This window comes from Pituophis catenifer, unplaced genomic scaffold (assembly GCF_029215685.1).
Source record: "Pituophis catenifer annectens isolate HBS135680 unplaced genomic scaffold, rPitCat1.0.hap2 SCAF_12, whole genome shotgun sequence".
In the NCBI taxonomy this organism is placed as follows: domain Eukaryota; kingdom Metazoa; phylum Chordata; class Lepidosauria; order Squamata; family Colubridae; genus Pituophis; species Pituophis catenifer.
In genome coordinates this window covers 25,665,682-25,693,376 of record NW_027256892.1, presented here as the reverse complement: position 1 = coordinate 25,693,376, position 27,695 = coordinate 25,665,682, and the positions used below count along the sequence as shown (strand labels likewise).

At 48.3% G+C, this 27,695-nt stretch overlaps 1 protein-coding gene across 1 annotated transcript; it reads right to left on the bottom strand.

The window, feature by feature from the left end:
* Positions 1 to 20: 20 nt before the first annotated feature.
* On the bottom strand, positions 21 to 27,143 carry TTC12 (tetratricopeptide repeat domain 12). The gene is made up of 21 exons (XM_070952634.1): positions 27,083 to 27,143; positions 25,424 to 25,578; positions 24,292 to 24,322; positions 23,274 to 23,351; positions 22,230 to 22,351; positions 21,346 to 21,405; positions 20,151 to 20,222; positions 18,793 to 18,853; positions 18,414 to 18,602; positions 17,499 to 17,568; positions 15,317 to 15,405; positions 14,318 to 14,486; positions 12,935 to 13,027; positions 12,705 to 12,768; positions 10,528 to 10,662; positions 9,005 to 9,109; positions 8,355 to 8,423; positions 7,179 to 7,280; positions 3,693 to 3,792; positions 1,884 to 2,109; positions 21 to 96 (listed from the first exon to the last, which is right to left on the bottom strand). Exons 1-21 carry the CDS (start codon positions 27,141 to 27,143, stop codon positions 21 to 23), a joined length of 2,127 nt encoding a protein of 708 aa, XP_070808735.1.
* Between the last annotated feature and the right edge of the window lie 552 nt (positions 27,144 to 27,695).

Sequence of the window (27,695 nt, the reverse complement as noted above, 5' to 3'; positions counted from 1 at the left end):
CTGGACCATCTGCTGGCATCCTAAAGGCCTGGCATCTTGCTGATGGAAGCAGTCAGGGCCGCCATTCCGTTCAGCTCCCGCAACCGGCTGGTGTGCCTGGGAAGACCACAGAGAGAGAGAGAGAGAGAGAGAGAGAGAGAGAGAGCAAAACCAGATCAGAGATGCTGCTGGGACAGAGCTGAAGGCAGCAGCTTCAAAAGAAAGCTCTGTGCAGATTTATCGGCAAGCAGAAGAGGGCAGCGGACATGTCTACCCCTTCTATCCCAGAAGCGTCAACCTGGGACTTATTTCAGCCTGAGGGGAGGACTTCATTTCCCCCCTCAAATTTGGCGACTTCATCTTCTAAGAACCATTGCTGTGGGACCTGCCTTCATTTAAGCAGAACTTCACTTTTTCTGGGTATCCTTAGGTAGTATTTCTCTTTCCAAATACATTAAAGCAGGGGTCTCCAACCCTGGCAACTTTAAAGACTTGTGGACTTCAACTCCCAGAATTCCTCAGCCAGTGAGGAACTCTGGGAGTTGAAGTCCACAAGTCTTAAAGTTGCCAGGGTTGGAGACCCCTGCATTAAAGTACCTCCGTCCTTCTGCATGTAAGGAAATCTATCTCAATTCAACGGCAGGGTGCCGTTAAATGCCAACCGTGAGCATAAATACCTTGCTCAGGTAGACACTGGCTTGTGGGGGGGGGGAGGGGGTGGAAGGGCCATCAGGTTGAAGTCCTTTACATCACAAATGGGTGAAAATTCTTTTATGTTTGGCTGATTCCCTTGGTCAAACCAAGATCCTCACTTTCTTTATACCGAGTGTAGATGGAGAACCCAACTGATTCTATCAACAGGATTCTACCAACACCTTTTGGATCACAGCCAAGCAATCTTTCAACTCTGAGCTTAAATAATTTTACACCCCAAAGCCAATTTTTGAGACTTCCTAGAGTTGAGGGAAGGTGGCGATACAGCCTTGGCCATTCTCGCCAAGTTTGGTTTAGAGAGAGACCATCTAAGTGACAATGAAGCCACCTAACAGGACAATGTCTCCAGAGAATAAAAAACATCTCTCAAGTGAAGATGGTGCCACCACCAGTAACCCAACTTCTGTCTCACATCCACACATTAGGGGGAGTTCCAGAAGATACCAAAGAAAAAAAATTAGAATCTTAAAGCTGAGAGAGGACTCGATGTTGTGGTCCACCAGCAGCCTGCAGAGCTGGAAGTGGAGTCGGAAAGTGAGGAGGCTGGGGAGGAACACGGGCCAGTCCTGGAGTCTGGGGAAGGCCAGGATGAGGGCTCTGCATCTGAAGCAGAGATGGGGTCAGGGCCATCTGGGAGTGATGTGCGGACTCTGGAGCCTCCAGAGTCGGACAGCAGAGAGACAGAGGAACAAGAGGAGCCTGTTCCTAGTGCACGCATGTGCAGAGCTGCCAGAAGGCAAGAGCAGCTAAAACAAAAGAGACAACTCGGGAGTAAGGCCAGGAGATGATTGGCCCCTCCCATAAGGCTTAAAAGAGAAACAAAGGCACTTGGGGCCTTTTGCAGGAAAGCAACGTTGCTAACTCTGTTTCCAGTCGGCATCTCTTGTTTGTTTCTGAACTTTGTGGGGCTTTGCCAAGTAAGGCCTTTGGCAGGGTGTCAAAGAAGATAAAGCTTGGTGATTATCCCGAAGGACTTCTTCCGAAGGACTTGTTTTGCAACTAATTGGGACTCAGCTGGGAATGAACGTAATTCTCAGCTGTTACAATAAAATAGGTTTGTTTGGGACCAATTGTGTCTTGTAATGACTCAGTAAGCCTGGGTCACAACACTCGAGTCCATCAATAAAGGTTCTCAGAAACCCAAAGGGATGGGGACAATTCCTGGCCAGCCCACTCAGAAGAAGACTTGCCTGGCATCAGCACTGCAGAGCTTCCCTAAAGCTATGGCTGCGTTCTTTTGCACCAAAGGCCTTTGGGCACCGCGAGTAGTGGCTCTCAAGAGGATTCTGACCACATCCGTGTCGAGCAAAGTGGTGGCTGTTCCAGGCACCTCCAGGCATTTCTCCAGGCAGAAAGCAGCGTTCCCTGCCACCACCTCGTTCGGCCAGGACAGAAGCTTCAGCAAGAGGCGGCATTCTGGGGAAGAGACCAAAACAGGCCCGAATAAGATCCGGGGAAGAGCAAAGGTTATAATGGAAGGTTAATTCCCTCAGTGCCAAAGGGATTTGCGGAAAGGCAAGAGGGCAGGAGGAACGGCTCAATTCTCTAGATGGGGAGGGGGAGGCCATGCCAATTAAACTCTCCATCCCAGAAAAGAAGACCTTTGAACCAACCGACAGGGAGGTCAGCAGCCTCCAGAAGCATCCAGAGGAATGAGATTGCAAGATGATGAGAGGGCCAGGAAGCCAGCTGGCACCGGGACTAAAAAGGAATAAAGGTTTTGGCTGGAGGAGAGAGCCACCGCAGCTTTCCAGAAAGAGTCCTCTTGTTTGTTTATTCGTGGTCAGAAGCATCACAATTAAAACAAGGCACACTCTACAACATAACATTTAAAATATAAAAATACAAGATCGAAATTTGTGCAACTTAAACAATCTTGCCCGGAAACTAGCATCAATAATTGCATTCTGTCGTGCTACCATGAGGTCCTGAAGTGTACACTGATCAGGACACAAAGGGCAGGCACACATATGTGTTGTTGTCGGCATGTCACCACAATCGCAAAGGGCAGAAGCCACCGGATAGCCCCAATTGTTCAGGGTATCTCTGGAGGGTCTAGGACAACTCGCCATGGCCAACTCAACGTGGGCCAACTTGCTGCGGGACAAGAATTACACCAATATCAAAGAAATGGTGGAATAGAATTATTAAAGAGAGGGTGCAAAAGAGTTGGCCATGTTGAGTTGGCCATGCTGAGTTGGCCATGGTGAGTTGGCCATGCCTAGTTGGCCATGGTGAGTTGGCCATGCCTAGTTGGCCATGGTGAGTTGGCCATGCCTAGTTGGCCATGGTGAGTTGGCCATGCTGAGTTGGCCATGGTGAGTTGGCCATGCCTAGTTGGCCATGGTGAGTTGGCCATGCCTAGTTGGCCATGGTGAGTTGGCCATGGTGGGTGGGTTTCCTTCAAAAGGAGAAGCGAGCAAAATCCGAGGGCTTTCCCCCTTTTTCTCCCTCCGTAATTTGAAGCTCCTGCTTTAACGAAGCAATCCTGCTCACTCTCCAAGGACACCTGGGCAGGAGAGATGCTCTAAAGTTGTCCCAACTTACAATAAGCACTTTTTTCTCAGGCAGCCACAGAACTTTGCAACGATTTGATCCCGGAGGAACCCTTGAAACGATTTTAGGCTCTCATGGAACAAGACAGATAAAAACTTAACGACACAATTCATCTCTAACCTACACAATCCGTGTTTTAGAGCAGCAGGCGAGTTGGTAGCTGAATTGTGGAGCGTAAAAATTCCCAGGGCTGGGAGCGCTAGAACTACATGGTGTACAAAGTTTAAAATAAAACGTATATTTGATTTTTGCAATCGTATCTTCTTGAGGAACCCAACTGAGAAAAAACTGCTCTAAAGGAAGGGGATCCTTTTTGGCCAGTCAGTCCAGCCCTTTCCAGCTGGGGAATTCTGGGAGTTGAAGTCCAACTCCACTGAAAGTTGCCAAGTTTAAAAAAAAAACACAGCACTGCCCTAGATTGAGCCAAAGGCAATAGCACTTACTTTTATCCAGTTTCACAAGCTGCATCACAGCCAGCCGGCTACTCTTGGCACAAGTGGCAAGGACCTTCATGGCATAATCCGTGGTGGTTTGCCCGCCAGCCTAGATCGAAGACAGGAAAAGACCCCTCCCATCAAAAGCAGAGACCTGTCTCTAGTGTCAGTGTCCCAGCACTGACATATATTAGCAGAGGAGAAGCTTGAACTTTTGCCTACTTAATTCCTTTGAAGATTCTGTCTCCTCGGAGATGGGAGGAGGGGAACATTACTGTGATCTGACGGAGGAGGGATGAGGAAAGTGGCTTGGAAGATAGCCAATGAGACGCAGAGAATTGGGGATCGGAAAGGGAGGGATTGGGGGGCAAAGGTCAGTACTGACCGTGCAAGAGCCAGGGTCGGATCACTATGCTCAATAAAAAGAAAATTTCCTTAAAGATCGGCAGTTTGGAAATTCCTTTATTTTGAGATAGCATCGAAACCTGACATCTAGATACCCTATGCCAGTGATGGATAACCTTTTTGCCATCGTGTGCCAGGAGGGGGTGGGGGTGGAGGTGGGGGAGGTTCATGTGCATGTGTGCCCACACCCATAATTCTATGCACTATCAAGTCAGTGCTTCTCAACCTTGGCCGCTTGAAGATGTGTGGACTTGAACTCCCAGAATTCCCCAACCAGCCTTGGGAGTTGAAGTCCACACATTGTTGTGACCTAGGCTCACTTAGTCATTACAGGCAGTGGTGGGTTGCCCCTGGTTCGGACCGGTTCTACAAAACCGGTAGTAAAATCGGCGGGAAGCTCCGCCCACTGACCCCGACATCATCAGGAAGCTTCTACTTCATTCCCAGCTTAATTAATTAATTCCAAACCAAATCCTTCAGAAAAAGTCCTTCGGGGTTATTACAAACCTTTATCTTCTTTGGCACTCTGCCAAAGGCCTTTCTTGGCAAAGCCCCACGAAGTTCAGAAATAAGAGACACCGACAAGAAACAAATGTAGCAACGTTGCTTTCCTACAAAGAGCCCAAGAGCCTTTGCTGCTCTTTTAAGCCTTATGGGAGGGGCCAATCATCTCCTGGCCTTACTCCCGAGTCGTCCTTTTTGCTTTAGCTGCTCTTGCCTTCTGGCAGCTCTGTGCATGTGCGCAGTAGGTACAGGCTCCTCCTGTTCCTCTGCCTCTCTGCTGTCCGACTCTGAAGGCTCCAGAGTTCGCGCATCACTCCCAGATGGCCCTGGCCCCATCTCTGCCTCCGATGCAGAGCCCTCGTCCGGGCCTTCCCCAGACTCCAGGACTGGCCCATGGTCCTCCCCAGACTCCTCACTGTCCGACTCCGCTGCCAGCCCCGCAGGCTACTAGCAGACATCTTCAAGAAGCCAAGTTTGCAAAACACTGGATTAAGTGCTTAATGACAGTTACGGAATCCTTCAGGAAGCAGTTATCTATACCTAGCAGCATTTGGACCCAAGCCCCCCTCCTAAAAGACCCTTCTCTCACCGCAAAACAGCTCTCTCCTCTCCCTGAAGACCCCAAAAGCATCTATTCCACATTTTCTCTTCCTTTCCACCCCATTTTTTTTTCTTCCAGCCTTCTGCCTCGGGCAGTGTGTGAATCTTCCTGCCGCTTTGATGTGCCAGGAGCCCATTCGCATCTATTGCCTGGGTATTTATTTGGCCATTCCCTTCCCCTTCCTGCTCTGACCGCCCATCAATCTCGGTTTCTTCTGAGGGAGGGAAACGGCTGAGGAAAGAAACCCTGTTCAGCAGCCAAAAGCGCATTAAAAATGCAGGGAACGGAACAGGCCACTCCATTCTGCACCGCTGGCTGGCGGAGTTCGTCACCGTGAGCTGATCGAGAGCTCAGGGAACGTCTGGGTCCCTGAGGAGAAGGTCATCCCTGCCCCAAGGCAGAGAGGAAAGCAGGGCTCACGACAGTGGCAGAACATACCCCCTGGCACCTCCAGCTGAAGGACTGTTGGGAGGAGAAGATGGTAAGAAAACGTTTAGGAAGCTGCTACTGATCTTCAAGATACATTACAGGAGATTGTCGTGTTCTTCAGGACCATGAGGAAAACTGTAACAGCCATTGGGTAGGACAAACAGGTAGAAGAAGACCGGTGGGGGGTGTATCTATGAATGCCAACCAGCAGTCAGAAGATTGCTCAACACATGGACAGACTGAACAATAGTTTTAACCGGAAAACTAAACATCCTAGACTAAGCCAAGTCCAAAAACACTACAGAATTTTTGGAAGTTGGGTACTCAGACAAAGGAGCCATCGACAGGCACATAGAGGTAAAGAAGGTCTACTTACCATTTAAAAGAAACAACCAAAAAGCCAAAAAAAAAAAAAAGCCAACAAAAAGACCAAAACACCTCCTCACCAGCAATCAAAAGTCAGATGAGCAGAGGTTAATATCAAGATTAATAGTAGGCCAGGGGCCTGCAACCTTAAACACTCAAAGAGCCATTTGGACCCGTTTCCCACAGAAAAGAAAACACCGGGAGCCACAAAATCCTTCCCGTGCCTGACTGTTTCTTGAGCGGCCACAAAACTGGCATATGTAGTTGAATTAAACGTTCTGTTTTCTTCTGAAACTTTTCTTTTCGGGGATTTATCCATGGTTGGCCTATCAGGGACTGAATAGCTCAATAAATTGTGTGCCGGAGGGTGTCGCACATTGGCGGTTGTGACGCATATTTTGAGTGACAGGGAGCTGCAGCAGAGGGGTGAAAGAGCCACATGCGGCTCCAGAGCAGCAGGTTGCCGACCCCTGTATTAGGCCAACAATCAAGCAATAAACAAGAGGCTAATCAAGGAACTAACAAGAAGAAAATAACACACTGGCAGGGCAAACAGCTGAATATAATCAGAAGGTAATCACTCTCCCTTCTAGCACTGATGATATTCCCTAGTTTTTTGTTTTGTTTTTTTTTAATTTGATTTATATGCCGCCCTTCTCCGGAGACTCAGGGCGGCTTACAGTGCGTTAAGCAATAGCCTTCATCCTTTTGTATATTTATACAAAGTCAGCTTATTGCCCCCACAAACTGGGTCCTCATTTCACCTACCTTAGAAAGGACGGAAGGCTGAGTCAACCTTGAGCCTTGGAGAGATTTGAACCCTGCAGTAATTGCAGGCAGCTGTGTTGGGTCATGAAATATTTCAAGGAAACAACCCAACTTGGAGAGCGCCAAGGACTCCATAGAAAGACTCAGCCAGATGCTCCTACTGTTTGATTCTGCAGAATTTAGCTGAAAGGGGGATCACTGCAGGGGAGCAGAAGAGCTAAAAATCTGCAGTGTGCAACTTAGCTCCCCGTCTAACCCCAGGGAAGGTGGGAAACAAGAAGATTGGGCCTTCGTGCTCTATCCTTCTGGCATGGCACACGGCGGAGCTGTCTGCTGACGCGTTGGGCAGGAGCATTGCAAGGCCACTGGGACGGAAACAATGGCTCCGAAAGAGGCAATAGCCACTGGAAACGGGAAATTACCTTCAGAAACCGGATCATTTTCCTCACCACGTTTTGTCTCACAGCTTCTTCCAGAGCCCTCAGACTCGCCGGCAGGATGTGATTCAAAAGCCCCACGGCTCTCTTCAAGGAAAATAAAAGAGAAATGGGGCACCACCGGGAGGGAAAAGGGGTCGGGGTGCACGTTTTTTTTTTTCCAAATGAGTTTGTCAAGTTTGCTTATCGGGTTCCTGGTCTGGGCTGGTCACGCCAGTGGCGAAGGGAGAGGGCCAGCTCTCTGCAATCTGGCTTTTTCCGGGGTCCAAGGAACAGGGAGCATAACCGTGGGAGCCTACGACTGACACCATTCCAGGATTTGAGGGGCTTCCACAAAGAAGAGGGGGTCAAACTATTCTCCAAAGCGCCGGAGAGCAGGACAAGAAATAGTAGGATGGAAACCAATCAAGAGAGAGAAGCAACCTGGAATTAAGGAGAAACTTCCTAACAGTGAGGACAATTAAGCAGTGGAACAGCTTGCCACCAGAAGTTGCGGGTGCTTCATCACTGGAGGTTTTTAAGAAGAGACTGGACAGCCACCTGTCTGAAATCATATAGGGTCTCTTGCTTGAGCAGGGGGCTGGACTAGAAGACCTCCAAGGTCCCTTCCAGCTCTATTCTGTTCCGTTCCGTTCCATTCCATTCCATTCCATATTTTCTATTCTACTCCACTCTCTCTTCTCTTCTCTTCTCTTCTCTTCTCTTCTCTTCTCTTCTCTTCTCTTCTCTTCTCTTCTCTTCTCTTCTCTTCCCTTCCCTTCCCTTCCCTTCCCTTCCCTCCTCTCCTCTCCCCTCCACTTCCATTCTACTTATTATTCTATTCTATTCTATTCTATTCTATTCTATTCTATTCTATTCTATTCTATTCTATTCTATCCTATCCTATCCTACCCTACCCTACCCTACCCTACCCTACCCTACTCTACTCTACTCTTTGGTCAGGGGTTTGGACTAGAGGAGTCCCTTCCGACTCTGCTACTCTGTTTTGTTATTCCATTATTCTTTCTACAATTGTGTGTATCCAACCCGTCAAGCCCAAAGAAAATCCGGAATGGTATAGGATCTCCTGCCATGGGCTGGGATGGTGGTGGTGGTTGGACTAGAAGACCTCCAAGGTCCCTTCCAACGCTCTTATTCTATGTCCTGTGGTCTAACACTCACTGTGATGATCCTCCCGTCTGGGCTGCTGAAGAGAGACATGCACGTGTCACAGATTTCCTCGGCCAGTTCCTGAAACAAATTGTCAGGATTAGGATGTTAGTGTGCAAAGAGCAGAAGGGCAGCTTCATTAAGGCCTTGGAGGGCAAATCCAAAACCAGGGGCCTTCCTTGGACTGAAGGACAGACGGACGCAGGAAGACCATGCTGGGCTGAGACCGGCTCAGACCCAAAGCTTGTAGGGGAGGGGAGGCAGAAGCTTGATCCGGCCCCTCGCTATCTCACAGGGATGTAGATAAAGGGATAATGTGTAACTCCCCGAACTCCAGTGGTGGGTTGCTACCGGTTCGCCCCGGATCAGGCAAACTGGTAGCGGCGGTGGTGGGAGGCTCCGCCCACCGCCCGTACGTCTCTGCACATGCGCAGAAGCGTCGCAGGCACGCCCACGAGAGAACCGGTAGCGAACGAAATTGAAACCCACTACTGCCCCGGACTCATCCAGGCCAACGAGGGAGTCTTCCCAACTGAGAGTTCCTTCAAGGAGGCTTCCTAAGGATTGACTGGCACGGAAAGAATTTGTCCCAGAGAAGAGGTAGATCACAGGAGAATTTCAGATGTTCCGAGACCACAAAGAGATGCAGATTTATAAATCACCTCAACGACTGAGTTGGGTTCCAGCGAGAGGTTCATCATAAGGCCTAGGATTGCATACAAACATTCGGGATATCTGGCAACGCTGTTTTCATTCCAGCAGTGATTCTACAGAAGCAGGAAACAAAACCTGGTTACGAAATCAGCCAATCCCATGGATGCTCCAAAATTGATTGGTTCCCTCCTGTTCTACCATCCCTTGCACATTTCCTGTATCTTAATCCCTTGGTAGCATCCTCTGATCAAAGACTTCTCACTAAGAAGACTCTCTCCCAGGGAAGGCCAAGGTCATTATGCTAAAGAAGCAATATCCATCTTGAGCTGGATTTGGGTCTCATTCTTAGTGTCAGGCCTGCCTCAAACATGATCTCCCAGGAAAGAAAGACCCTCGACTCCAATTTGGTTGAAGTGATAGGTTCTTGTACTAAAAAAAATGTTGGTTGCAGCAGAGTCAGGCTGGAACTAAATGTCCCAGATACAGAAAATTTCCCCACATCCCAGCTCTGCCCTCATGAACAGTCTATCTTCAGCCAGTAAGAGTCCACCTAAGTGTTTTGAGAACAGTGAGATGTTTAGGGTAATTCCCATTCTTTCTCAGGGTGCACGGCCTTGGGTGATGGCACAAACCGCTTCCGAGCTCTCCTGCTCTTCGTCAAGCCGTCATTTCCCCCCTGTCAGGTATGCCTCCTTCAAAATCCAGGAAAGAAAGACCCAAACTCCATATTTTATAGAGATTAGTACTTTTACTGAATATGAAATGATCGCAACCCAGGTAAAGCTGGAAGTGAGCAAAACGTGCGAAATAGCATCTAGATAGCATTTCCCCCCCCCCCTGTGTTCATCATCCATCATCCAATCCAAAGGTCTCCCAAAGGTCAGGTGGAATCTCATCTGCCAACGTCATCCATCAGGAATTTGTGACGGTTGGTCTAACGCCTCCTTTGGAGAATAAGTTTCGTTTCTTGGAAAGACACCTCCTGCGCTCTTCCCTCCCCTCGCCCCCCTGACTAGTTCCCCCCCTCCGTTTCTTATGGCAGCTGAAGCAGTGAAAGCGGAGGCTGACACCCCCTCCCAATTTCCCATCATGTACCCATGCAGGTTGATTGCCCATTTGTTCCCCACCCCTATGTCCCCCCTCCTCTCTCTTAACCTTCGATGGCAGCACACCAGCAAGGTGCTAAGCCAAAGATGGCAGACTGGACACTTGGTCAGAAGTTCTGGAGACCGACAGCCAGTAAATTGTTGAGGGACAGACTAACTTGTTGGCCCAACAGCCTGACTGAAATCAAAGCCACTCTAAGGTTCATAACAGCAAAGCAAAACCACAACCAAGAGGATTGATGTGATCCAGGTGGCCACAAACAGCCACTTTTGCTTTATGGCAAAAAAAAAAAAAGAAGTTATGACTCAGGAGGTTTTATCTGCTTCCTACCTCCCACAGGCTAATGGAGCAGAAAGGAGACAGGCAGGGGGGTGAAAGCAGCCGAACTGACAATAAACTGGCAGCAGCAAATGGCAAGACGTACCACGAAGTTCAAGCAAGCTTGCCAGCATTCCTGATTTTCAGACATCTGCATCCGGATGACCACATCTGAGCAGAGATCTCCCATGATGGCAATGCAGCGGACAAGCACCGTCTCGTTCAGGGCCTTGGAAGAGCTCTTGAGATAAAAGGAGGAAGAGCTTCATTAGGGCACCCAAGTAAGACCTTCAGTCGAGTTTCGGAACCGCAGGCAGCTGCGCTATTCCCCCCCAAAAAATTTCCACCTCATGGATCTACTTTTCTAGAGCGTTCAGAAATTGTTCGTGCTTATCTTAAAAGATAAGAAAGACTCAATATATAATAGAAGTTGGGACAGATGCTTTGTCTGGCTCAAAAGAAGATTACACCTAGGAGATAGGTGATAAGATCGTCTAATTAGATTAAATAGATACTTAATAGGCTATATAATTCTTTATAATTTTGAAAAAAAAACAGGCCAATTGTTTTGTAGATAGTTAAAAGAACTTGATTGTATTGAAATGTTTGGTTAGGATGATATTAGTTAATATTAATTGGAGAGTGAGCTTAACTCTCGGTTAGTCATGTTTGTTGTTTCGTTTTAGTCTTGTGTTTATGTGTTCCTGTATTTCACTTCTTATATTGTTTTCCAATCATTATTATGTGTTAATTTTACTGTAAATATTTAATAAAGATATTTTTTTAAAAAAAGAAATTGTTCGTGCTTAGAGAAGAGTCGGGTTTCTATCGGGCAGTGTTGAGGTATCAATGGGAAAAAGAAAACCAATACAACAAAATGAAATGAAAGATAAATAGGGGAAAAGGAAGGAGGATGGGGAGAGCCTTCAGGAACTCAAAGCGGACTTTGAAATGGATTCTGAGCCGTTTCCCAGGGAAAGAAACCCGAAGGCGTAAAAATCTGTAAATCATCTGTAGCACCCAGACTTGGTAAAACTAGATCCAGGGCTAAAATCATACTTCTGAAAGACTCAGAAAGAGTGAAAGAGTCCTTTTACAACCTCAACCCCTGCAGAAGGAGGTGAGCTAAGAAGAAGGCAGCTCCAGATGATTCAAGATGAGGAAAGGGATGGGTGACAACCATCGCTAACATCCTCTCAATCCATCACTGCAATTCTGGGATTGAAGAGTGGTCCAGGAAACACCTAAACTTCCTGTTATTCTTTTTCATAAAACCTCCGTCTATTCTTTCTTTTTTCTTTTTTCTTTTTTTTTTTTAATTTGATTTATATGCCGCCCTTCTCCGGAGACTCAGGGCGGCTTACAATGCGTTAAGCAATAGCCTTCATCCTTTTGTATATTTATACTAAGTCAGCTTATTGCCCCCACAAACTGGGTCCTCAATTTACCTACCTTAGAAAGGATGGAAATCTGAGTCAACCTTGAGCCTGGTGAGATTCGAACTTACAGTAATTGCAGACAGCTGGTGTTAATCACAATGCTATCAGTCTGCTGAGCCACCAGGCCCTTCCTTCCTTCCTTCCTTCCTTCTTTCCTTCCTTCCTTCCTTCCTTCCTTCCTTCCTTCCTTCCTTCCTTCCTTCCTTCCTTCCTTTCTTTTTCTTTCTTTGCTTCCTTCCTTCCTTCCTTCTTTATTTATTTTGTTGAGTACATATTAGATAATATATATAAATATAAACAAGAATTGAATACATAAAATGAATAAAAGTAAAGGGAACATTAGGACAGGGACGGAAGGCACGCTGGTGCTCTTATGCACACCCCTTACAGACTTCTTAGGAATGGGGGTGAGGTCAACAGTAGACAGTCTAAGGTTAAAGTTTTGGGGGTTTGGGGATGAGACCACAGAGTCAGGTAGGGCATTCCAGGCGTTGACCACTCTGTTGCTGAAGTCGTATTTTCTGCAATCGAGCTCGGAGTGGTTCCCTTGAAGTTTGTATCTATTGTGTGCTCGTGTGTTGTTGTGGTTGAAGCTGAAGTAGTCATTGACAGGTAGGACATTGTAGCAGATGATTTCATGAGCTATGCTTAGGTCATACCGAAGGCGGCGTAGTTCTAAATTTTCTAAACCCAGAATTTCAAGTCTGGTGGCAGAAGGTATTCTGTTGCAAGACTCAGGACTTCTTAGTGCTGGGTCCTGCCAGTCTGGTTCCTTGGGCTACCAATGAATCAATGCCATGAAACAGGTAAACAAATTTCAGGAAGAAAAAAAGACTTTGCTTACCAGCAACTGAATAAAGATCGGCAAGGTCTCGGTGGACAGTTTAATTCGGCACTGGATTTTGAAGCTGTAAGCAAAGTAAGAGGGAGAGTTAAGACTTTTGAGTTCTGGCCTTCCAGAGACCGATGTGGCCATCCAAGATTTAAATCTTGCATTTTATAATTTTATACCCAAAATCAGAATTCTATTAAGCCTCAAATGGAGACCCAGAGGAGATGAAGAATGCCACTCACTTTTCTTCCAGGATTAAATGGGTCAGCAAATTCATAGCGCTGGCAGCTCTACTGTCAGCAACTTTAACTAAGGATATCAACGTCTGTAGCCACCTGGAAAAGAGAAACCATGTCCTCTGGGGGTCTACAAGAGATCTACAATTCCAATAAACCGGTCAGAGTAAAATTTAAGGAAAATTATCTGTTGGTTGGTACCCAGAAAACCTTGCACCAGGGAACGAAAGATTTATAGCGTCCCATGAATTCTGCTGAATACAATTTGGGTGGCTTGACAGAAAGAGGGTTTACCAGCACTTTAGTGAGCAGAGATTGTAGAAAACAACTCAAGCGTTTTTGGGGGGGGGGCCCAGGGGAAGAAGCAGAATAGCTCTGATGCCTGCCGAGTGATGCCAACATGGCCTTTTTAGGATGCCGCCTGGGGAATTGGAGAAGGGTGTGTTAAGAGAGGGTAGCAATTCACTGGGCTCCACAGATAAATGATGTCAGCTGCAGGCTTTTTCCACAGAACTGGGCAAAAGGAGATTGACACATGGAAATACTTGCTGGCAGCATTAGAAACAACCCCTGTCTTTAAAAAAAAAACACACACCAAAAAAATCCCACCACCAACCTTGATGATATAACCTAATCATTGCATAACATCCTCTTCATCAGAAAATATGTGTTCAACATATTTTTTTCAAAGGACAGTATTTCAGTGGGTAGAAAAAGAGGAGTCCTTAGAATTATCCTAATTTCCATGATGTGGATAGATTCTTGATAACAAGGAAGGGCATTAAAAAAAAACATTATAGAAGCTCTAAATCAGTTTCGTCCAACCTTGGCAACTTTAAGACCTGCGGACTTCAACTCCCAGAATCCCCCAGCCAGCCCAATTCTTGGAGTTGGAAGTCCAAAAGTCTTAAGGGGTTGGACTAGAAGACCTCCAAGGCCCCTTCCAACTCTATTATTCTGTTCTGTTCCGTTCCGTTCCGTTTTTCCCTTTCCTTCTTTCCTTTCCTTTCCTTTCCTTTCCTTTCCTTTCCTTTCCCCTTTCCTTTCCTTTCCTTTCCTTTCCCTCCCTTCCCTTCCTTTCCTTTCCTTTCCTTTCCTTTCCTTTCCTTTCCTTTCCTTTCCTTTCCTTTCCTTTCCTTTCCTTTCCTTTCCTTTCCTTTCCTTTCCTTCCCTTCCCTTCCCTTCCCTTCCCTTCCCTTCCCTTCCCTTCCCTTCCCTCCCCTTCCCAACCTACTGGGGGCTCTGCTCATATCCCAGCCAGCCAGCAAGAGCCACGGTAAGTTTCTGAGATGCTCAAGGGCTTCTCTCTGTTTCAGCAGGAAGTCCCAGTTGGGGCGCAGGGGGTGGTGGTGCAGGGGTCAGCCCCATCGTAACCCCCGTGCCATTTACTTGGTGGTGTTCAGATGCCTGATTAAGAGGATCCTCCCGTGCTCCGTCTCGGCGTAGAGAGACAGCAGAGCCACGCACTCTTCCTGGACTTTGGGCGCTTCCGAGCACAGCAAAGCGGGAAGCTGAGCGTTGACACTGGGGTGAGTTAGAAGCAGCCGCTGGTTCTCCTCTGGGGCGAGAAGGAAGCAAAGCCAGAAGGGAGGTTCAGCCAGAGGGCCGCACCAACCGCTCCACCAGTCCTCCTCCTAACTCGCTCTGCCTTCCCCAAATCATGCAACCCACAGGAACATCCTTTCGGGCCCCAGTGAAGAGATCCGTCTGTCTCTAGGAGCGACGGCGAAAGAAGGGACATTCTGTCTGCAGAATCTCAACCTTCTGACTTGCTCACCCCTCCAAAGGGCAAATTATGCATCACGCACTGACGGGAAAAGCAATCCACGTCTCACGGAGTGATACCTTTTCAAGCATCATTGGAGAAAGGTGGATTAAGGCAAATGGGAACATTTGCCTTAATCCACATTAAGGATTAAGAAATCCTTAATCCAAGAAACGAAGTTAGTCTCCTTGATCCAACCAACCTCCTTCCCTCCAGGTTGCTGGTGCCTCCGGAAGGTCTTAAGGCAGAAGTCTTCAAAGTGGACAGTTTTAAGACTTGTGGACTTCAACTCCCAGAATTCTCCAGCCAGGAGAATTCTGGGAGTTGAAGTCCACCAGCACTAGAGTAGATGCAGGTTGAAGTGCTGACATCTGCCAAGTTTGAAGACCTCTGGTCTAAGGTGACCTGTCTTCTTATAAGAAGGGGTGTGTGGAGCAATCTACAGGTTTGCCACCAACGCTGCCTGTGCCACCAAGACTTTTGATCTGTCATTCTTTCGATCGTGTATCTCAGCGTGACTTGTGCCCAGAAGAGCTGCCCTCTTTCCTGGAAAGATGGACGGAGTCAAAATTAGCATGCACACACACACACACATTCTGGGAGGAATGACGGGTGCACATTACCGTTCCCTTTGCAGACGGCTTGCCAGAGGAGAAGCAGGGAGCAAGCCAGCTCCAGTTCCGCAGGCGAGTTGATCTTGGCACTGAGAACCCTGGAGAAGGAAGGTGGAGGGTTAAACGAGGAAGGACGGGCTGGCTCCTTGCTGCGGAGCTGCTCGTCTTCCCAGGATAACAGAATACGGGCTCCCAATAATCTTGCCCCCAATAATCTGGGTTCTCCTTTTACCCAGCTTGGAAGGATGGAAGGCTGAGTCAACCTTGAGCCTGGTGAGATTCAAACTGCCAAATTGCAGGCAGCCGGCAATCAGCAGAAGTAGCCTGCAAGTACTGCACTCTAACCACTGAGCCACCGTGGCTCAAGATTGAAATAATGGCATAAAATGGTGCCGAATGATACCATTATGGGCAAGATGAGCATTTGACAGCAAAAGTGTGGGAAAGGAGGATTTCTCTTGCCAGTTTCAAATAAATAACATTCCGCTCCCATGTGCAAAGGGAAAGCATATGGGAAATATGGGAAGAGATTTTTCTTATGGAAGGAGGCTTGGAGTAGGAAAAGATTTCTCCACGCGCTTTCCGCCGTGCCCTCAAAACTTTTTTATTCCAACAAGCGGGGCTGGCCTAACTCTTTTTAATTGTTTAATTTTAATTCGAATTTGTTTTTAAAAACAGGGGTGTTTTTAATTAGTATGGGCCAAATTTATTTATTTATTATTTATTAATTTTATTTCTATACCGCCCTTCTCCCGAAGGACTCAGGGCAGTGTACAGCCTGATTAAAAACACAAAGACAGACAAACTTTAAAAATAATTAAAATTATTAAATGATAGGCTCAATTTAAAACCCCAAATTTAAAATCCCATTTTAAAAAACCCAATTAAAATCTGTTTAATATGCTTTTTAAATTGTTTTTTAAATTTTATATTGTATCTGTTTTATCTATGGCTGTTCACCGCCCTGAGTCCTTCGGGAGTAGGGCGGTATATAAATCTAAATAAACTCAAACTCAAACTCCAGCACAGCAGTTTTCCCCCCAGGTTTTAAAAGAGTGATGTGGGTCACCACATAGAGAGAGAGAGAAAGAGAAAACACCCAGGATCATTCCTTAGCTTGGCCTTAAGTTGTCCCAGGTAGTTCTTGAACTTCACTGGTGGGATTCAGGATGTCCTCAGAGATGGACTAAGAGGGGGGATTTTCAAACATCTGAACTGATCGTCCCAAACAATCCAGTATTTGTGATGTCCACCTTGCTTTCCTTGCTGGCCTGGTCAGCTCAAAAGGCTGGACAGTGCCTAAAACTCAGTATAATTCTTCTGCCGTGCCAGAGAGTCATGGTTATATCACACCTACCCAGGCTTCATGAACTGACAGCCTGACATTTGAAGGGGGTGGGTGGGTGGGTGGGTGAGAGAGAGAGGAGGATTGGAATGTAAGGAAGGAGGAGGGGAAGGAAGCCCAGCTGAGCCTTGTGAGAAGCTTCAGCCAGCCAAGGTCAACTATGGATACACAGAGCTGGGAACAGAGGGCCTGGTTCCTAAACCAGGTATCAGTCTTCCAATACTTGAGGGGCTGCCAAGAGAGGAGGGGATCAAGCTATTTTCCAAAGCACCCGAAGGCCAGAGAAGGAACGATGCATGGAAACTGACCAAGGAGAGATTCAACCTGGAAATAAGGAGGAATTTTCTGACAATGAGAATGATCAACCCTTGGAACAGAAGTTGCTCTTGGAAGTTGTGGGAGCTTCATCACTGGAAGCTTTCAAGAAGAGAGTGGACTGCCATCTGTCAGGAATGGGGTAGAGTCTCCTGCTTGGGTGGGGGGTTAGACTAGATGACTACAAGGTCCCTTCCAACTCTGTTCATCTGTAATCTGTAAACAAGATACAAGCACCTGACCGGACATTGGCAGATAACTAGGAGGAGAGGGAAGAGGGAACTTTCCTTTGCATTGTTTGCACGGGAAAACCTCAGATCCGGCTTACGCTACTCCTGTAACCATTTAAGCTTCAGGAAAACGTAGTCTTGGTAAAACCAACAGCCAGGAGCCTTTCTTTGCCGGATGGCTGACTGGGACGGTTGGCCCAGAGGCTGATCCGCCCTGCTGCATCTCACAGAACCGGTTCTGCTTCCTGCCCATTGTCTGCTGCTGTGCCACCAGACTCCTTCTCCTGACTGGAGCACCTACCGTTCTATGACCTTGTTGTCGCTGATGATGCTGAAACCGTCGTTCGTCCTAAACAAAGTTTGCTCGGTGCCTGCAACCGATTCAGACAGAGAGAGAAGACCTTCAGAGGGAAGCAAACATCTTGCTAGCGGCTGAAACTCAGGGTGAAAAGTTGAGGGTGGAGCATTTTCCTGGTGTCCGGGTAAGATCCTTGTTTTTGGGCCCTTAGTAAAACGGCCTTCTGGGACACTGGGAAAATGGGGGTCCTGTCCAGTCTGGGGCTGTTGTGGCTCCGTTACCTGAGCCTGTGTCATTGGCAGGAGAGGACTCCGAGAGTGAAGGAGAGGAGTTGGCAAGGCCTCCCTCTCCAGGACCCTCCTCTCTGGCAATGCCTTCGGTGTCCGCCGAAGGGCAAGAGATAGGGCCGGGGCCAAGCACGTCCACGCAGCCACAGATGGACAGTGATGAGGGTAATGAGTCTTGGCTGGATCCACGCCAGCGTCGCAGAGATAAGCACGCGCAACAGAAGAAAAGGCGTGCCCGAGATTAGGCTGAGTCACTGGACCACACCCCACAGGATATAAAAGGGAGCGTGGTGGCCAGTCAAACCTTGTGATGAACAAAGCTGAAAGCTTCTACGCCATTCCGCATTGCCGGACTTTTGGCTATAGACTTTGCTGGATTATCTCTGGACTTGATTACCTCTGTAATTATTGAACTGTTTCTTTTGATGTATCAGAAGTGGGGAGAAGTTATCTCTCCTCTTCATAAATAATAAACTCTTGGCAGGCAGCCACTAGATTGTTGCCAAGTTCCGTTATCTTAAGGAAAAGGATTTTGCCGGCTGGTTTGGTCTTTAACTCTTGAACGTCTGTTGGTGTGTGTGCATGTGGTTGGGGACAGAACAGGGGGCTGCTTCTTCTATGGGGCACTCACCGGCTTGAACCAGGTCGGTCAGAAGCTGAATGCCTCCTGCATAATAGAGAGGGTCCTGATCTGGCTTGCCGAGTTTCTGAAGCATCTCATTCACGGCAACGGCGGCGAGTTTCCCAGACTTGAGATCCTCTGATGCTTCCTCCTCCTCGTGAAGTCTTTTCTCTTCCAGGTCTATTTCATTGATGCAATCTGGCGACGGGAAAAAGGTAGAATTGACCGGCGGGAAGAGGAAAAAAATGGGATGAAAGGAAGCGAGGTTAATGACGTGATCCTGACTCGAAGCAATTGCCGGTCCCGTTATTCGGGAAATCCGTTTGGTCTTCCGGTGATTAGCCGGACAAGGGCCAGCGGGGTGAGGTGGAAAATCCGGGCGTCTTACCTTTGCACAGCTTCTCCTTCTGAGGATCGATTTCTAAAATCTTCAGGTAGCACTCTCTGGCCTGGAAGCAGGAGGGAGAAACGTCAGCAGTAATGAAGAAAAAGGAGAAAAAAAGGAGAAAAAAGGAGGAAAAAAGGAGAAAAAAGGAGAAAAAAGGAGAAAAAAAGGAGAAAAAAAAGGAGAAAAAAAGGAGGAAAAAGAATGCAGGAAGTAACAATCAAGAAAAGGCTGAAATGGCAAAACTGACTACTCTGATTAAGTAAGTACTTTTCTTTCCACATGGAAACCGCTTCTGGATTTCGTGCTTGATGTGGAAAAAAATAATGTAACTTTGACTTCGGGTTTTACAGCTTAGACGGCGAGATCTTTATAGAAATGACTTGTCTATATTATTATGGAAAACTGAAGTTTTATTTTATTGCAAGAGAGAGAGAGAGAGTCGGAAGCCAGTGCTTCTTTTCCTTCTCTTTTTCCTACCCACTTCCCTTCCCTCTTTCCCCTCCTTCCCTAATGTTCCCCTGTTTACTTTCTTACTTTGTATTTTATAATACTTAATAATTTAATAAAAACACGTCTGAAAAATGCAAGAAAAGGCTTGGCCCCAGGGCTGGCATGAGAGACAAATGCATCTCCCCTTTTGCTGAAATCCAAATTCCGGGTCTGACAATTTACCCCCCAGAGGACAATCCTACAAATGCAGGTTTTTCTCCCAAGCAGCTAAGACTCAACCATTCTCTCTTGGGGGTTTTTCTCCCAAAGGTTGGAGTCACCAGAAGTTTAAAATTAAAGGGTTTGCTAAGAGTTTAGTCAACACGCTAGGGGCAAAGGCATCTGTCCTACCAATTCTGAGCCTGATTTCTTGAGGACTACCTCCTTGGAGTACCTATTTAATCTTCAGACCCGTGAGCAGAATTCTGCAGCTCTAAAACCAACGGAGTCCCACTTGCCCATGAATAAACTCATATTCACACAATACAGGTAGCCCTCGACTTATAACCGTTTGTGCAGCAATTGTTCAATGTGACGGCGGCACTGAAAAAAGTCACTTAAAGCTGGTCCTCATGCTTATGGCCATCGCAGCATCCCTATGGCCATGTGAATAAAGTTAAGGCCCATCTGTGACCTTCCCTGCCAGCAAAGTCAAAGGGGGAAGCCAGAATCTCTTGATGACCAGGTTTCGTGATTCGTTTAACCACTGTGCCCCCCCCCCCAAAAAAAAGAGAGAGAGAGAGAGAGAGAAAAGATCGTATGGCTCACTCAACAATCTCCTTGCTTAGCAATGGAAATTATGGTCGTAAATCGAGGACTACCTGCCATAACTTGGTATTGCGCAGACTCTGAGCCCGGAGAGGTCTCACCTGATGGAAGGATTTCTTGGCCAGGTACGCCTTTCCCATATGGAAGAGAGCCTTGGTGCATTTCTCATCGCACTGTGTTAAAGAGAAGCGCTTAGCAAAATTCACACATGGCCATGTCCCTGATTAAGGGCTACAAAAAGGGCATCGGGGCTCTTGTGGGCTGGTGGGTGGGGGGGAGTTAAAAACATCAAGACGGGGGCTACAGCTGCGTGGCTGAAGGCGGGCAACGCATATGTGTAAAAAGGGGATCCTGGCTGTGTGTTTCTGACTGCCGTCTTGCCTTTTCTGGCCACCTCTGGGCCATCTCACCACAGCCAACCCTCTGCGGCACAAGAGTTACACGGATACCAAAAGAAATAGTGGAAAAGAAACATTAAAGAAAGGATGCGAAAGGAGGGACAGAATGAAATGTGAATGGCAGCAATTGAAATATTTTTTCAATTTATTTTAAATAAATAAATAGAATCATTAAATTGTCCCTCAGTGAGTTGTCGCATGGTGGGTTGACTGTGAGTTGCCCATGACAAGCTGGCCATGGCGAGTTGGCTGTGGTGAGTTGGCCATGGTGAGTTGGCCGCAGCAAGTTGGCCATGACAAGCTGGACATGGCGAGTTGGCCATGGTGAGTTGGCTGTGGTGAGTTGGCTATGGTGAGTTGGCCGCAGCAAGTTGCCCATGACAGGTTGGCCATGGCGAGTTGGCTGTGGTGAGTTGGCCATGGTGAGTTGGCCGCAGCAAGTTGGCCATGACAAGCTGGCCATGGTGAGTTGGCCATGGTGAGTTGGCCATGGGAGTTGGCTGTGGTGAGTTGGCTATGGTGAGTTGCCCATGACAGGTTGGCCATGACAAGTTGCCTGTGATGAGTTGGCCATGGCCAGTTGGCCGCAGCAAGTTGGCCATGGTGAGCTGGCCGTGGTAAGTTGACCGCAGGAAGATGACTGTAGCAAGTTGTCCCATCCCGACCTCTGACACCTCCTGCGGACACCTTTCAATGGTAGCAGCTGGTTACCGAAAACCGAAGGTGTTTCAGCCCTTCTAGAAAATTACTATTTACTTTATATTCTCCAGCATCAGACCATACAGGCCAATTCAGGCCATTGCCAGGATGCCACCTTGCCACTCAGAGCCCAGATCCTTCCCTGGGCCGATTCTGCCCCTCTCACGGAGGGCAGGGAATGAAGGCAGGCGACCCTTACCCTCAATGCCCAGCTGCAGTCGTAAATGGCTTTCTCGTACTTCCGCAACTTGATGTAGGCCTGATGCAAAAATAAACCCGGAGAAGCATGTTAAGTGGACGTGGTGCTGTGCCCTTCAAAATGCCAACCGTTCCGCCTGGGCATTCCTGGCAGGAGAACCGAGTCGTTCACCAGCCAAACTGCCAGGAAACCTGGATGGACTGGTTGCAGCTGGCAGCCACAGTGGTCGCACGGCTGGCTCAAAATGTTGTATAGTATTTTCAGAAAAAAATGTATTTAGAAGAAAATAAGATGGAAGGTTGTGGCTAAACTACTGCAAATCCAGGTCTCTAGGGAAACTCGTTCTGTTCCACTTACCATATTTTTCAAAGTATAAGACACGCTTTCCTCCCCCCTCCTTAAAAGAGGGTGAAAATGTAGCCCTGCCCATCTGCCAGCCCCCACCCTTTGGCCTCTGCCTCCCAGCAATTTGCCTCCTTCCAGCAAACAGCAAACAGCTTGTTTCAGCTTCAGCGCAGCCTGATTAGCACAAGCAGCTGATTGTCGGTTGGACTGGCCTCCCAACCATCAGCTGTTGCAGGCTGCAGGGATTGCCATAGCCTATTGCCGCCTCCCCACACCCTGTTTTCGGCCTTCGTACTCCATTCCACTCCCCCATGGAATGGGCAATAGGCAATGGCAACAGTCCCACCCCTTGGCGGGACTGATAGACAGGAACTTTTAACTGATGCCTTTTGCTACTTGGGAAGGGGCCTTCATGTGACCCATCAAAGCAGCAGCCGTATCCTGAAGGCAGGACCCCCAGCAGGAGCCAGTAACTAGGATGCCAAGATCCCAGAGGAAGGGGCCGCCTCCTCGAAATGGATGCAGGTGGGCACACTGACCTGGGCTCGGTTGGTGTACAAGGCTAGCATGTCTTTCTGTTTCTTCAGGCCTTCCGTGTAGTTTTGCACAGCCGAAGCGTAGTCCCCTTGGCTGAAGGCGTCATTCCCCTTCTCTTTCAGGGCTGCGGGAAAGCGGAATAACCAAAGGCATCTTTTTAAAAAAAGTCACGTTGTTGCAGTGAGAATGGCCTCAGCTTGGAGCTTGGGAAGTTGGAGGAGAGCGTGAAAAGGCATGGGACAACTTGCTGGAGGACAATTCAACAATTCAATGTAATTATTTAAAATAATTAAAACATTATTTTTTGTCCCTCCTTTGGCATCAGTTCCTTAACAATAAAGGTAAAGGTTCCCTTCGCACATATGTGCCAGTCGTTCCCGACTCTAGGGGGCAGTGCTCATCTCCGTTTCAAAGCCGAAGAGCCAGCGCTGTCCGAAGAAGACGTCTCCGTGGTCCTGTGGCCGGCATGACTCAACGCCAAAGGCGCACGGAACGCTGTTCCCTTCCCACCAAAGGTGGTCCCTGTTTTTTCTACTTGCATTTTTTACCTGCTTTCGAACTGCTAGGTTGGCAGAAGCTGGGACAAGTAATGGGAACTCACCCCATTCCGCGGCACTAGGGATTCGAACTGCTGAACTGCCGACCTTCCGATCAACAAGCTCAGCGTCTTAGCCACTGAGACACAGTGTCCCTCTCCTTAACAATACTATAGCACTATTTTTTTTTTCGGTATTAGCATAGCTTTGGTCCTGCAGCGAGTTGGCCTGTAGCCAGTTGGCTGCAAGTTGTCGTACACCCCAAGAGCCGTCAATTTCTGCTGGTGTTGTTGAACTGTAAGAGCCTCTGACTGCTGTCTGTTGAGCTGCAACGATGCTCTGAGATCAAGCAAGCGAGCCTTGATGGTTCACCAAGCTGCTGGAGGCTGGAATTGCCCCGCGGAAGCTTTGCCAGGAGCCGAGATCCATGGGGGGGTTGAGGCCCAGCGTGATTGTTTCTAGCCAGGAGCTCCAGCAGCTGCTTCTGCTGAAGCCCAGTCCGACCCTCACCATTTGCAGAGGCCTCGTTGTCTTTCCTCCTTCTGGCTCGCTCCTGGGCATCCTTCTCTAAAGCCGTCAGGAAGCTCTCTAGAAGTCAGCAAAGCAAAGAGGGAGATTCAGTCCAAAGGTTGTAAAAAGAAAGACAAACTACAGAGCAAAGTCATTTCGGAGATACGAAGTGGAAAGCTACACAGGCTGTTTCATTAAGGTGGCAGCCAATTAGAACGGGAGTCCAGAGGTTTCGTTTACAAGAGAGAGACAGAATGCAGAGGGAGAGTTTAGCTCCTGCTCTGGAAAAGAAAAGAAAAGGAAAGGAAAGGAAAGGAAAGGAAAGGAAAGAAAAAAAGGAAAGGAAAGGAAAGGAAAGGAAAGGAAAGGAAAGGAAAAAAGGAAAGGAAAGGAAAGGAAAGGAAAAAAGGAAAGGAAAGGAAAGGAAAGGAAAGGAAGGGAAGGGAAGGGAAGGAAAGGAAAGGAAAGGAAAGGAAAGGAAAGGAAAGGAAAGGAAAGAAAAGAAAAGGAAAGAAAAAAAAGAAAAGAAAAAGCAACATTTCTAAAAGAGAGGAGCCGTCTAATTTCAGGCTAATGGAGTGATTAATATATCCTATTAGACCTTCCAGCCAACGAAGGACGTAAGATAATTAATGCATTTAGGAGCTCACTGGGCCCAGTTCTGATTTTAAAGACGGGAAAAAAAAACCTTCCTCAGCAGTTATGCAAGAGGCCAAGCCAGGTCCAAGGAGGGCTGGAAGCCTCTTCTCCCACCCCCTGTGCCACACGGAGGGTCCTGGGTGTCGGAGGAAGCCCAGGGAATCCACCACAGGCAGGAAGCTCCCTCCACGCAGAAGGGCAGGCAGAGACCCCAGGGGCTGCTTCATTCCAACGGCCAGCCATGGCTGACGCTCTCCCTCCATGCCGCCTCCCAGCAGAGAAGGAGCAGGAGCCAAGCCTCCCTTGAGCTTCGCTGGTTCACGAGGTCTGGGAAGAGACTGGCTTACAGGACGCGCAAGAACTCCACTTCCAAACACACCTGCCATCGTTTCCTCTTGACTCGGCAATCCCTAGAAGAAGGGGAAGGAAAGCCCAAAGTCAGCTGGAGGCCGTGGGAAGGAAGGAAGGAAGGAAGGAAGGAAGGAAGGAAGGAAGGAAGGAAGGAAGGAAGGAAGGAGGGAGGGAGGGAGGAAGGAAGGAGGAAGATGTGGAAGGGAGGAAGGAAGGAAGGAGGGAGGAAGAAGAGAGGAAGGAAGGAAGGAGGGAGGGAGGAAGATGTGGAAGGGAGGAAGGAAGGAAGGAGGGACGGACGGAGATGTGGAAGGGAGGAAGAAAGGAAGGAAGGAAGGAGGGTGGGAGGGAGGGAGGGAGGAGGGAGAAAGGAAGATGTGGAAGGGAGGAAGGAAGGAAAGAAGGAGGGAGGAGGGAGGAAGGAAGATGTGGAAGGGAGGAAGAAAGAAAGGAGGGAAGGAAGGAGAGAGGGAGGGAGATGTGGAAGGGAGGAAGAAAGGAAGGAAGGAAGGAGGGTGGGAGGGAGGGAGGGAGAAAGATGCGGAAGGAAGGAAGGAAGGGAGGGGGAAGGGAGGGAGAGGGAGGGGTCAGGTTCAATTATTTCACTAATTAGACCAATTAATTATCTTTCTAGGCGACCCGCAGGTCTGGTGGCTAGACCAGAAGCCCCAGACTAAAAACCCGCAGCAGGAGGAGGAGGGGGAGGCGAGGGGAAGCCTCTTGGTGCTCAGAGCGAGTTCGGGGACGTCTCCCTGAAGGACACCCCCCCCCCCCAAAGTTGATCCGAGCCTGAAGGAGACTTTGCCTTATTCTGCATGACAAAAACATAAGTGAGAAAAATGAACCGGGCTCATTTTTCAGAGCCACTTAAAATGCCACCGCACAGTTAACGCACACCTCAAAAAGTGTTTCCAAAGCTGTCAAAGTTAATTCCAGTCAATAACCTTAAAAATCCACAAAGGTGGAATGAAAACAAGCCAAAGGCAAACCGATCGGACGGAAAAATCGATGCGGCCCAGAGTTTTGCAGTCATTCCAATTGGGCCAATGGCAGCGGCTGGCAGATGCTTTCCGTGGAATTAATGGAAGACCAATTTATACTTTGTAGGAGAACCTTTCAAAAAAAAAAGGGGGGGGGGTTCTGGAAGGGCCAAGGGTTACCGTCGAGGGCCGCGTGTTGATGACCGTCCTGTCCGCTTTGGGCTTCGGCTTCTTTCCGTCCTTCTCCGACACGGACCGGAGTCTCTTCTCCGTATCCTCCATGGCTTTTTCCTGGATGGCGGGATCTGTGGACTTCAGGCCTTCAATCAAGGCAGCTAAGAAAGGTGGGTTTTTAAAAGGCAAAGAGGGTCATTTGGAAACGGGGGAAAAAGAAAAGAGGATCCATCAGGAGTTCTAAGCTCCTTAGCCAAAGGAGGTCAAAAAAGTCAAGATGGCTGCTGCAATGGAAGCCCAGCGCTCTTGATCATTGTGGACTCGATGCCCGGTGGGGGAGCACCTCGGCTTCAAATACCCCCACACACACACACACCAATACCCCTCCCCATGCAAGGAGTGGGGGAACAGAAGGGAAAATGGACCACTGGGTGATCTCCCTGAAGGGTGGGTGGGGCAGAGGACTTCTGAAACCGAAGATGAAATCTGAAGATCCCAAGGATCAGAAAAGAGCCAGGTGGGTAAAGTAATAGTGGAATAAAGATTTAATGAGCATAATAAAACATAAATATGTTTGAATTGCATTGTAAACATTGAGGATTTAGGGTAAGAATTGTTGTATTGTGAGTTATTAATTGAATTAAGGATTAAGGTGGGTTAATAGAAGCGTTAGTGTTTTGATTAAGTAAATAAGTTAATTTTTTTTTAGTGTTTTGATTAAGTTGTTAATTTTTTTTTAAAGATGGTATTAGTTGTATATGTGATCTAAGATTTAGAAATAAGCGCTATGGCAAAATAGACTAGATAAAATTTTGTTAAAGATTTTTGTTAAAAATTGAACCAAGGGATGACCGGATCAAAGCTCTGTTCCGAAAGGATGTAATTTGTATGTTTGGAAAAAGTAAAAAAAAAAAAACTTTTTGCAAAAAGAAAAGAAAAGAAAAGAAAAGAGAAGAAAAGAAAAGAAAAGAAAAGAAAAGAAAAGAAAAGAAAAGAAAAGAAAAGACAAGAGCCTTGGTAGTACAGTGGTCTAAAGCACCCTGTTATTAAGACCAGCTGCCTGCAATTTCTGCAGGTTCGAATCTCCCCAGGCTCAAGGTTGACTCAGCCTTCCATCCTTTCTAAGGTAGGTGAAATGAGGACCCAGTTTGTGGGGGCAATAAGCTGACTTTGTATAAATATACAAAAGGATGAAGGCTATTGCTTAGCGCATTGTAAGCCGCCCTGAGTCTCCGGAGAAGGGCGGCATATAAATCAAATTTAAAAAGAAAAGAAAAGAAAAGAAAAGAAAAGAAAAGAAAAGAAAGCAATCCAACCGGAGACCCTTCCCCTCTAATCCTGGCGCCTACTAAGGAGGGGCTTCTCCTCTATCCTAGCAAAGAAGGACCCAGGCAGACCCCCCCCCCATCCAGCCCCCCCCCAGCCTCCTGCAATGCCTCCAAGGCAGGGAAGGGGCTGCCTCGGGTGGGCTTTCCTGCCTTTAGCCCCCTGGGGAGACCCCTGGCTGATGGGGGGGGGGCTGCAGAAACGCCCCAAACCAGGAAAGCCAGGTCAGATTTTTTTGGGGGGGGGGTCTCGTGCAAGAGACCCCTCCTCAAGCAGAGAGAGCCTGGGGGGGGGGAAAACCCTGTGTCTCCCCCCTACCCAGGACCAAGCCGGGCTCACCGACTTCATCCACGTCCCGCAAGAAGCCCTGCAGCTCCCGCTCCTCCCGCCGCCCGGACATCCTTCTCCTCCGCTCCGCTGGGGCTGAGCTGCACCGGTTGGACAGCCGCAGCGCTGCCAGGAAAAGTCCCCGGGAGCGTCTGCCGTCGCCCCGGCAACCGTGGGCGGGGCTATGCAAAACTCCGGCAACCGCGGGCGGGGCTATGCAAAACTCCGGCAACCGCGGGCGGGGCTATGCAAAACGCCGGCAACCGTGGGCGGGGCTATGTAAAACTCCGGCAGCCGTGGGCGGGGCTATGCAAAATTGTTGGGCGGGGGAAAGATGCTTGCCGCAGAATCCCCTGCAAAACTCCGGCAACCGCGGGCGGGGCTATGCAAAGTTGTTGGGCGGGGGAGGGAGACGCTTGCCGCAGAATCCCCACCTTTCGGGGCGGGGCTATGCAAAACTCCGAAACGTGGTAGGCGAGCGCGAGGCACGGCGGGTAAGAGGCTGCTCTCTGGCCGTTGGTGGAAAGGGGGCGCCTGCAATTCCCACCAGCTCCGCGCAGGGCCTGCTGGGAGCTGAAGTTTCGAATCAAACGGGGCAGGCTACTTGCCTACAGCTCCCAGAGTT